Genomic DNA, 12,122 nt, shown 5'->3' with positions numbered 1-12,122 from the left:
AAGGTTTTGGTTTAACAGACTCGTAAACGAGGGAGGAATTTATGCATTAATAAGTTTGCAAGATCACCAGCAGCTTCAACAATTATTGAACGTATTTGAACGTTCTCGCATTCATAAGGCAAATCACTTTTGCACGCGTTTGAACAGTTTTAAAGCGAAGCTATCTTTGGCTGGCATTTTGTTTTGATCACCAAGGCAATGGAAGCCCGCACTGTTTCTAGGTCACTCATGACGCCGGTTGCAGATTGTGGCGCGTCTTTTGATATTGCTAGTGCATCACCTCGTCAACGCGTAATGCAATTGTGATGATATCAGTGAAATTCAACGGACCGTGAAAAAGTTCAGCATCACTCACATGGGTTGGCAGCCACGTTTCGGTTAAGGCAAAAATTTGGGCACCACATGTCGACTGCGGGTGATGAGGGTTGTGTAATATTTATTAGGAATGTAAAAAAAAATACACGAAAAGAAATTTCGGAAGGCTGGACATCACTGACAGTGCACTCACAGCTGATTTATTACATTGAAAGGCCAGATAAAAATATACAGAATAATTTAGTTGTTAGATATAGCGTCAATATTCCGTCTTCTGTCCTTTGTTATCGTCTAATTTGCGCCACAATGCCTTCCGCAAGTATCAAGCTTGTCCAGCCACAAGTTCATTTGAATGGAAGCACACAGTCTTTGCACCTGCTCGCAAGATTTAAAAAAAAAAAGGTATCCGATAAAGGCATGTGTTCTAGTTAGCAACATAAACCGGATAAGTGTGTGTATCTGCGTTTTGCGCACGCCCGGCGGTATTGTGTGAGGCCTTTTTCCACCGAGCCCAATCGAGACCACAGGAGGCGCCATAAACAGAGCTAGGGTTCCATTATGCTGAGCGCTACCGGAGTACCGGAAATATCGTCGATGGGGCATCGCATTGCTGCCTTGCGAAAAGGGATTCAGTGATTATGCGCTGACGTCAGTTCTGACTGTATACAATACCAATTCACCGAACGTGACGTTAGGTAGAACCAGTGACCGATTAAGTCACAGATGATGATTGCTCTGCAGTATCGTGATGTTGCTAGGACAATGCATTGTCATGCCTATAGACATGTACATCCAAGCGAGCCTGTGAAAACTGCTCAAAATCAATGCTGCGGATAGAGAGCCGTCCCGGCGTATGATATAGTTGAAGACGGGCTCACCATTGCTGTCAGTGAACAGGACCGCAGCGCGTTTCCTGTCTCTCGTTCAGTTATGATTTACTAATGGAGAGACCCAAACAACAGTGCTCACCTTCGGAGGAGGACAAGGGGAAAATGCTGTGTCAAGTTACTAACGCAGTCGACAGGATCCGAGAGCGAACAGACTTCCCAGCGACAGCGTCTACTAGAGGGTCTCGCGTTAGACTTCCGCTCCAACTGATACATTGAAAACATGGCACGTGTTATGTCCCCTGCCGAAGGAGACGTACAGCACGCCAGCCAATACGGGAACGGGCAGCTCCAGACAGTGGACGAAGACGTCACCGGGTTCACCACCCCTATAGAGAACAGCGAGAGCCTGCTGTTCCTCGTCGTGTGACTCCTGCCCCAGACTTCAGCTCACGGGTCGCCAGCGCCAGCTGCCCTGGATTACTCCACGAATATCCCGGTTTCTTATCAGAGTCGCTTTTAGCAGCCTCTGCTCTGATGATAAAGTGTCTAAGCTCCATTAGCCGTGACGGTTCGTCAGACTGAAACACAGCCAGAAAAAGCAGCGATTGCGACTTCTGGCGGCCACCAGACTCACCGCTGTGTTGCCGCAAGATCTCACTCGGAACAGGCACAATGATACGTGTCTCGCCAGCCGCCAAGGCGTTGCTCGCGGCTGTATCATCTCCACGGCTTAGAATGGACGCTTACCGCCACAGACTGGCCAAGGCTACGACTTTAAGTATGCTAAGAACTTTCGTCAATACAGGTCCATCGGTCAGCACGGAAGGGAGGAAGTCCAAATGTGTTCCTTAGGTATACGTTTTTCTGCGCGCGCTGTGGTGCTTGAGCTGGCCTTCCCGGATAGTGACTATAGGTTTGCCTATTTAAATCCGTACAAAAAAGCCCGAAGGACGTTCGCCCAGATTTCTCCGGATTTAAAGCTCACTCGATGGAAACGGAAAATGTGAGTTTGGAGGATGCGGTTGACGGCGTTGAAGCTCAAACGATTCTCTCACAACGGCGCACGTATACAGGAGCACGAGCTTGCCCGTCTTCGTGTAAACACCTTTTCGCGCACGCATGAAGAGACGAATTAGGCAGCACCGCATAGTGGTCCGATAGGCGTTATGTGATAATAATAATAATAATAATAATAATAATAATAATAATAATAATAATAATAATAATAATAATAATAATAATAATAATAATAATGGTGCGCACATCGAGACCCTGCGGTCCAGAAGCTTTCCGCGTACTATATAAACTGAACTGCCAAGACAAGAACAATAGTGTTGTTCTGTGTGGAATACGCCTTTCAGGTTCACCTGACCAATACGCTGGAGAGCATCCAGCACCGCGCCACCCGAACACTCACCCGCCTCGGCTGCGGCTGCGACGTATACTTCCACGGTATGAGGCACAATTGCAACGCTTTGGATGGCAGACGCTCCAGCACCGGCGCACTGTTGCCCGTGCAGGCTTTCTCCGCCGCTGCGTGGATGGATCCCTTGGAGACTCCTACATCAGCACAGTCGTTCGCTATAGCACACGAACGGGTGAGCCCTAACCCATGTACGCAAGGACAGTCCGCCACCAGAATTCTCATTTCAGCTGCAGTGAGTGACTTTCTTTCCGCACCCCGAAGTGTGCGAACACCCCTCCCTTCGGACCATGCGGCATCTAGGGAGCTGTGCAGAGCACTGGCGAGAAGCCTTCGTGACGGGCCTTAGTTCGTTCATTAGTTAATCGATTAATTGCATTGAGTCTATCCATCATTCACGGTATTTTCCTCCTCCTTTCCTCCCTGAGCGGATGGCTGGCAGGCGCTCCGCGTAGGGGTCTGCAGCTATCGGCCACGCCCAGCACGCCAACCAGGGCGATACCCTTCTTTCTCTTTACATCTTTACCCCTTCTCTCTTTTTTCCCTTGACGTTCAGTGCAAATAATAATAATAATAATAATAATAATAATAATAATAATAATAATAATAATAATAATAATAATAATAATAATAATGCTCCTTGTTGGAACACTTGAAATTACCCGCCGGCGGTGAACTGCCTGTCCGATTTGAGTCATTGGAAGCCTCGCTAGAGCAGGACGTTCCCAGACAGCAGTGGGGTCAGATCTCATGCTATGATTGCTTAGTCCACATGGATTAGGCCACGTGGCTTTCCATGCTGCTATCTCCCTTCCCCCCACCTGTTCAACGTTGCAACTGACTTACTTAAGGCTGATTACCAAGAAAGTTCCTAAGTGCTGGCTAACGCAAAATAGAAACCTGGAAGGCGTTCAATTTGCACCCGCCTGCAGAGTTGTCGTAACTTTTATCCCGAGGCATGTCGTCCTTCGGAAGGCTTCTCAAGCTGTTGGTCAAGATTCAACTGAAAGTGGGCTTAACAGTGGAACCCTCTAAAAAATGAAGCGTGCGAAGAAGATAACTGGATAAGTGTAGGTGAATTGGCACAATTGTTGCAGGCGTTCGAAGAAGCAGAGTGTGAGGTAATATAAATGAAGGAGGTCGGATAGCTACAAGCACTAAAGTTCGAAACACAACACAAAGGCTGAAGTCCCGAGCACTCCGAAATTACTTAAATACGTGGCACCATGGCTGTAGAAAACCAGCACACACAGGTCGTCAACTGATGGAAAATAGGCTTCAGGATCAAGCAGCTGTTACCATTGCGGAAGCTAGAGAAACCTTGCTGATCAGTGCCCGTTTCAGTCGAGAAGAGACACTCGAGCAAAGCGCACGCGACTACGCGCGAATAGGCTAATGGATATAGAGTCAGTGCGAAGGATGTTGGATTGTCCTTCATATGCAAGTCCTTGAGGCCAAGTCAAGGTGATCGATATACTATCGTTGACACTGGAGCGGGTATCACAGTGGTCCGTTAGAGCATTGTACAAGAAAACATCATCAGAAAGAAAGGTAGTACTGCAGTGTCAGCTTTCGGTGAGAAGGTGAAAGCCAAGCTCGCAGTATTATCTCGTTCTATCGCGTAGCGTCGCTAATAAGTGAACTGGAGGACGTTACGCCAGTAGTGTTCCTGCTTACGAACGAACTCGCAGATGCAGGCTATCTAATTTCTGCGTAGGCATGGGAATACCTGCAAAGTCTGTGGCAGCCCGACACTGAGGTCCACGTGCAAGCAGTAGAGACGTGCTTGGACGTCTCCACTGTACACCTGAACGTCTCTACTAAAAGCCTGTTAGCAATATAACTTAGCATCGCACGGACCTCACGCAGATTCGAGCAACGAAACTTCCCGAAAATAACCGGTCAGAACAGGCTAGGAAAAAACAGTGTCGGAAGGCCTGTGATGCCAACCTCCTGTTCCCAGATCGAGTGATACCTCGAAAATCCCTTTATTTTCAGGTTGGATGGGTGTGGTGAAAATGCCATCAGTGCAGAGCCTCGCTTACGGCATTCTTCAGTGCAGCAATGATAAACGCCACAAGGTACCGTTGCATGATACAAAGTATTGCCTTGTGCGCTCTTAAGCATTTAAGTAGTCATTGACCGCGGGCGCAGTGCACACATGTGCGCTGTGAAAAAAGGCTGACATTTCTCCTAGCTTGTTTAAAAATTCTGCATGGCGCTCAAGCTGAAAAAAAAAATTAATAAAAAATGCGCCGAAGTATTCAGGGCGTCATGTGTGAATGCCGCTGGTTCTTGTAGCCACTGCGCAGTGTCCTTAAATAAGTGTGCAGTGGCCCTTGGAGGAACTCCTGAAGTTATTAAATGCGTATGAATTCCTACGCCAACCCACCGAGAAAACCCGCCCATTCATCCGTCTGTCGCGTAAGACGAATCGCTATAACGAAATTAATGTATGAAACCGAATAAATTCAGAAGGAAAAACGTTGGCGATGGTCGTTGAGCAGTCAATGACCATCGGAGTTCATAAGGGTGATAGCAGTGATGAGGGGTTAGATGGGTCTTATCACGGTTTATAATGGTTCGACGCGGATGGATAATGTGCTAAAGAGCGATAAGGACTTATAATGGTCGGATCAATTCTGATAAGGCTAATAAGCACCGATAAGTGTTGATAAAGGTCAGATCAAGTTCGATAGGGTTGATAAATACCGATAAGAGTTGATAAGCGTCGAATCATGTCAGAAAGTTGATAAGGACCAATAAGTGCTGATAAGACTCGAATGGAGTCCGCTAAGGTTGATAAGGGTCGGATCTAGTCCGATAAAGTTAATAACGACCGATAAGGGTTTATACTGATCGGATCAAGTTTCATATCATTGATAATGAAACCGGTCTGCCTGTAGATAAGCAAGTAGCACAAAGCTTACGCATAATTAGACGCATAATTAGACGACTCCCAAGGGAGTTTCTGTGTGAATTTGTTGTTTCTATGCTGTAGGCTCTGCAAGCTTTCGCGTCGTTATCGACGCTGACATGGCTGTTTATGCCCACAGAATCGCTATTCGCATCTTGTGTAGCGATCAGAGCAGCTTCCACCAAGTCTGCTGTTTCGGCCATCTCGATGAGCCAAGTACCAGGCGAAAATTTGCCTTAACCGAGCCGTCGGTTCGTGTTAAGCGGGCTTTTGGGGCACTGGGTCTATGGGAAACCAACAAAGTGTTCCCTTATTGCTTCTCACATTCAAATATTCAGCATAACCGCATTCGCCTTAACGGGAGCATATTGTAGATTTATGACTGTTATTCGTGCTGAGATGTTCACTCTAATATGCCACGCTACATAATGGCAATACTGGAGCGGATGAGGACAACAGCTAAACACGTAAAGGACGCGTTCTTGCCTCTTCTATTATCGCTGTAGCGTTAAGGGCCCCGTGTAGCAGAAAATCCGACGTCGGACTTCCTTTTGGCAAAAAGATTTTCGAACCACCCATAGCCAGGCCCTCCATATGGCGCGAGGAAGCTAATGAAATAATTAAATTCTTAAGCTAAAACACGGTGAAAAATCGTAAAGTACGACTTACACACAGCCTGCAGACACGATAGCATCGGATTGTAATTGGAATATACGAGGAAACACATTTCTGTTACGCGAAAAATCAAAGAAACTGCTTTTCAAGCGTTCCTACCATTCACAGACCGGCCACGGCGTCCGCCATTTGTGCGCGCCGGCGCGTGAGTATCTCGGGGGCCACGGAACGGCAAGCCCAGTTCCTTGCAACACCTCCAGATGGCACTCGCCCCCGCCGCATCGCGGTGATATGTTCGTTGGAAAGGAAAAAAGAAACCGAAAAGCTGTCGGAACAGGGAGATACGAGAAGCGATCGCCGAACGACAGAATGCATCCTGAGAGCACAGGCAGGCAAAGAAGGCGCAGTTGCCGCAGGATGAAGTAGCCAGTAAATGGGAAAAATACCGGGAGAAAAAGTCTATGGTTCAAATATTGGTGCAAGCAAAGATAAAAGGTGAAAGTGAACGTTGGTTGTCAGAAATACGCGGGAAAAAGAAGGCCGCACCTAGAATATTTTGGAAGCACATAAAATTATTAGGCAGGAAGTCAACAACAATACAACATATCCTAGACGAAGATGGAAACAAACTGGAAGGGGAAGCGGCAATAAATTACATCCGAAAAGTAACAGCCGAAGCTTTCCAAGGCAACGATGAGGATGTATTTGAAGAAAAAAAGAGCATGAAAGAGACCCAAGTGGAAAAGGAACTTGGTGCTGACATATTCCAACTGGAAGAAAGCCGAAAAGAAAATTCCTAAGCGCACAGCCACAAGGCCAGACGAGATTCCCGTTAGGCTGATTAATGAACTAGGACCAAAAAGTAAGGAAGCTCTGGTGAAAGCAGTGGAAAAAACTTTAAAAGATAGACGAATATCAGACAGTTGGCGACAAAGTAGAATGAATTTAATTTATAAAGGTAAGGGGGAGAAATATAGAATTCACTCGTGTAGACCGTTGACCATTACATCGGTAATATACAGGCTTGCAATACAGGCAATCACATTAAAGCTGCAAGCATGGGCCGAGAATAATGACATTTTTGGGAAACTTCAGAATGGCTTCAGTATAGGTAGGCGTTTAGATGATAACTTATTTGTTCTTACTCAATGTATTGAAATATCAAAAGTAGAAAGCAGACCGTTATATGTGGGCTTTTTAGACATTATAGAAGCCTGTGACAACGTAGACCGCAACATTTTGTGGAATATTCTGGAAGGGGAAGGTTTAGGTGACGATTGTGTACAGCCTTTGAGAGAGATTTACCTAGAAAATATCGTTTGAATGGGAAGGGGTGAGGAGCGAGGAGAAAGTTGATATCAACAAGGGATTGAGTCAGGCGTGCCCTTTATCCCCACTGCTGTTTATGATGTACATGGTGAGGATGGAGAGTGTGCTAGAAGGAAGTAATATCAGGTTTAATCTCTCATACAAACAGGCGGGTGCAGTAGTAGAGCAGCAGCTTACAGGTTTATTTTATACGGACGACATTGTGTTGCTAGCTAACAATCAAAGTGATTTGCCACGTCTGGCTAATGTCTGTAGACAGGAAGGCAACCATTGAGGTTTGAAATTGAGTGTTAGAAAATCAGGTGTTATGGTATTCAATGAAAACAGTGAACAGACAGTGGCGATACAGGGCCAGGAAATACCTCGGGTAACAGAATATAAATACCTTGGTATATGGATAAACGAAGGCAATAGATATATGGAAACATAGGAAAAAACAATAACAGCGAAGGGGAAGAGAAATGCAGCCATAATGAAGCACATAGCGCTATGGGGATACAACAGGTACGAGGTGCTCCGGAGTATGTGGAAAGGTGTAATGGTTCCAGGACTGACTTTTGGAAATGCGGTTGTTTGCACCCATCCATCCATCCACGCAAAGGGCCGCGTTTCTACTAGAAAGCCCGCCTTCGCGCACAGCGTTCGCGGCCAGCGTTTCCCGCTAAACATTGCGGTTACATACACTCCAGTTGCCGGGTGGCGTGAGAAGCAGTCAGGGACCTTTGAATGCTATCGCGCTCCACTTTTAAAGGCGAAGCTTAAGCGTCTTCCATATTTTTCTGACCACTCTCGTTGTGTGTCATGCTGGTTACACCATCACGAAAATATAAAATACCAACTAGTCCATTTGTCAATTTGCGCTTTGCTGCTCAAATGTATTTGCTGTTAATTTCAACGAATCACTTGAGCGCTATTAATGAATGGCAGACAGATGCGTGCACCGAAGAGGAAGCATTCCCTTTTTCGTATTTGTTAATATGGCTCAAGATTGTACAAATTAAAGACAGGTAATATAAACAATCAGAACACGAAATAAATGTGCATAAGATTGCTTCAATGTTCACTGCTTGTTAACAACTTCGCTTTTCCTTAAAATTTTGTAGCTTCCCTTTCATAAATACATTGCTTATTTTCAGCCCTTCCCAAACGTTCTGATGCGGTCGTTTCACTTTTTAAGCTTGAGTAAAATATTATTTAATGATTTTGTTTTCTTCATGGACAGCGAATCATCCGCACAATATGTTTGTTAACAGCCTACTCCTTTGCATTATTTTCAGCTTCACTTGCCAAAACAATATTGACAGCAGTATTCAACAAGGAAAAGCTTAGACCTATCCGAGAGACCAGAGGTGGCGCCGTGTTTTCTGGCCCACTGACGCTGTTCTTCGTCTGTAATGTTGCCGGACTTCTTTCACGAGAGCGGCTAGTAACTCAAGCATATTTTTTTTTTCTGTTGTGGCAGAACAATAAATATATACGTGAAGTGCGGTGAGGGAGAAAAATAGTAGGAACCGAAGGCTCAGTTTTGGTAGTTACAACCACGTGAGTGTTCGCCGAGATGCAGACGCAAAATGGGATCCACTCACGAGCTCATATTTGTTTCCTTACGCAGCAGTTAATAACCCCCTCCCCCCTCCGATCATATATGTACAAATTCAACATTGGGAAGAATGACAAACAAACTTTGAGCACCTTTTGAAATCCCTAAATTCTGATAAAACGCACCCAATCCCTAACCTAGTTCCAAATATTCTATAAATCTCGGGATGAATTCCTAACACTACGCGAGGCCAGAGTGGGCGAGCTCAGTCACGCCTTTGCTTTCATGACAAGCATCAAGATCATCGATCACTATGCGATGCCTCGAAGAATGCCAAGAAAGGCAAGCCAAAAATGGCTGCCTTAAAGAGTCTGCCTCACTACAAAGTTATCGGTCAGAGTGCGCAACAGCTGCAGGTGTACTGCCCCAGTCGGGTCGCCGAGGCGCTCTTACTCTAAGTGATGGGTCATACTGGGGTGACCACCTGGGCTTTAGGAAGACAAACGCGCGTTTAAAGTGAATCATTTACTGACAAGTCATGGAAGAAGACATAACCGAGCATCGCAACCGCTGGCGCAGCTGTCAAGTTCGCGTGGATAGGCCTCGGTGCGACCGAGTACCGATTACACTGCTCACGCGTTAAGTTACCGTTTCAAAAGGACAACGTAGATTATCGGCCCCAATGACCAACCGTCTGCGGAGGGGGTATCTTTCGTACGATGTGAGATTGACCTGTGCATGGGATAGCCAGAAGTGCTTTTCTTAAGGTCTTCGTCAGCCAAGGCAACTTGCGAGGCGCATTCTGACTCTCTTTAGCGTGCAGGGTATCCGAGGTTGTTCGCTCAGATTTCGGAAAGAATAGAATTCCTCAAACGGCTGGGCTCCGGGGTTTGCACTTCTGACCACCTAGGAAGTAGCAACTTTGTTGAGACGTGGAACAGGGTTGTTCTATGCGGTACTATGTACCTGATCGAGAGGGACGGGAGAGACTGGGATAAGTTCGTGCCACTTTTACTTTGGGCACACCGAGAGGTCCCACATTAGATTACGGGAGTGTCGCTCTTTCATGGCATACAAAGCTGGGAGGTGCACCTAAATGTGGCTGCAGAGTTGGCCGACACCACCAGCAGACTATCTGAAGAAACTAAGATAACAGCTACAGCTCGCGGCTGAAGTCGCAGGATTCACGACGCGCAAAAGGCAGGGGGTGTATGCTTCATAATATAATAAACCTGCCATGTTAAACATATTTAGGAAAGCGGATGAAGTACTCGCCTTCGAGTCATCGAGCACCTTCACAGAGTTCTTGTGACGCTGCAAGTTGTCGGCTTGCGGATGGAGAGCGAAAATTTGAACAGTTGGTTCAAACCATCATGCGTTATCTCTGGCATCTCGCAGGCTCAGGGACTCATAAACCAGACTCTGATAATATAGTAGCAACATATATAAAGGGTTCTAGTAGATTAAAAAAAACGGAATTAAGGAAAGCTTTTGATCTCTGCGGCTACTATCGGTGGCGTGCCACGCTCGTTCAGCCGCTGACAGAGCTAATCAACACGAAAGTTCCGACAAAAAAATACCTTGGTCGTTCAAAGCCGATACAGTCTTTATATGACTGAATCAAGCCCTATGTGGGAGAAGCTTCCCTGGCTACACTAGATAATCAGAAATGATATGCGTTCTTCGCAGATGCGTCGGAAATTGTTGCGGAAGCCTGTTTGGTACAGATGCCCGAAAACGGCTCAGAGGTGCATGCTAGCTGCTTTCGAGAGCTACCGCTTTACACCGACGCAATTACGATGAACCCAGCGTGCATATCTTAATGTGGTTGAGGTATGCCTTTTTGGTGCTTATGGAACAGTCGTCGCCGGTCACAACCCACTCCCGTAGCAGCACACGTGGCATAAAGCGCAAAACTGACACCCTGGGACTAGCGCTTCGATGCTATAATCTCGTTATGCACCACCGAAAAGGCATTGGGACAGCACAAATGCGCATGCCTTGTCGAGGCTTGCCAACGACTGTTGGCAAAGACAGTTGGCTCGGGCACCGCAGTGACCGCATAGTTCTATAGACTCGGGGACCGTGCGACCATGCAGTGACGGACAGTTGGGGGCCAAAGGGGACATTCCTTTATCTAATAGTATGTGATGTGCACATTCGACCATATTTTAACGGCGAGTTGCTTTATGTCCTTTTGATTAGCGCCAAACTAAACATAAGCGTTGTTATTAATTAAATCTAATTTCTGATTAATGAATCTTGAAAGAGAGGTGCAAGGTTCGGCGCCAGTGCCTTTGTGTTTTGTGCACGCCAGAGGTTTCGTGTTCTATTTGGAGACGTAATTTTCCGCCGAAGTCACTTGAGACTACTCAGCAACGTCATCGTGGAGCGGCCGTAAACGGATGATCCAGTTACTTGCCGTGGTGGCGTCGTGGCTTTCGTGTTGCAGGCGCTGCTAAGCCCGAGGTCGTGGGATCAAATCCCGGCCCCGGCGGCCGCATATCAATGCGACCGTACATTGGGTGCACGTTAACTAATCCCAGGTAGTCAAAAGTCAATCCGGAGTTCCCCACCACGCCGTGCCGCACAATCATTTCGCGGTTTCGGCACGTAAAAATGTCATAATTATTTTAGATTATTCCATTCTTCTATTTGAAACAGAACAGCGCGGTTTTGACGGGGACAAGCAGGGAGAACGACACGGACAGCGCTCGTCCGTGTCGTTCTCCCTGCTGTCCCCGTCAAAACCGCGCTGTTCTGTTTCAAATATGGCTTACCAACTAGCCCAAACGTCCGTTTTAATCCATTCTTCTAACCGTTACCGTAATCACAGCCTCGCGGAAAGGGATTAGCTCTAGCCAATGATTAGCCCAGAGAGATATCACGCTGAACGAGTGGCAGAAGTCTTGACTGCATGCAGTGCGGCGAGGTCGCTAGGTTAACGTATTTTCATGCTGCTTAAATATAAAAACGAAAAAAAAAAACCGGCGCAACATTAATGTAGTGGCACAGAGTTGACTGGGTGTATGCTGTAGGTGAGTACAGGCTTACCGTTGCTGTCGGCGGGCAGGCCGCGCGAGTTCCCTGTTTCTCGTGTTTTTTCCACATAATTTGCATAAAGTTTAGTGCTGATTTACGCGATCATATGTA

At 46.5% G+C, this 12,122-nt stretch overlaps 1 protein-coding gene across 2 annotated transcripts in view; it reads left to right on the top strand.

Moving 5' to 3' along the window:
- LOC135907442 (lysosomal alpha-mannosidase-like) overlaps window positions 1-12,122 on the top strand; it is a 566,544-nt gene that overhangs the window by 7,305 nt on the left and 547,117 nt on the right. The window contains exon 2 of one of the 2 annotated variants that reach the window (XM_065439126.2): window positions 4,567-4,649. The exons of the other annotated variant lie outside the window; for it this stretch is intronic. Within the exon in view, the coding sequence (XP_065295198.1) occupies window positions 4,633-4,649 (17 nt within the window). The 5' untranslated portion in view covers window positions 4,567-4,632. The remainder of the gene's footprint in view (window positions 1-4,566; window positions 4,650-12,122) is intronic. 2 annotated transcript variants of the gene reach the window in all.

This window comes from Dermacentor albipictus, chromosome 1 (assembly GCF_038994185.2).
Source record: "Dermacentor albipictus isolate Rhodes 1998 colony chromosome 1, USDA_Dalb.pri_finalv2, whole genome shotgun sequence".
Classification (NCBI taxonomy): Eukaryota; Metazoa; Arthropoda; class Arachnida; order Ixodida; family Ixodidae; genus Dermacentor; species Dermacentor albipictus.
Note: the sequence above shows the minus strand (reverse complement) of the source record. Positions and strands in the feature narration are given on the sequence as shown.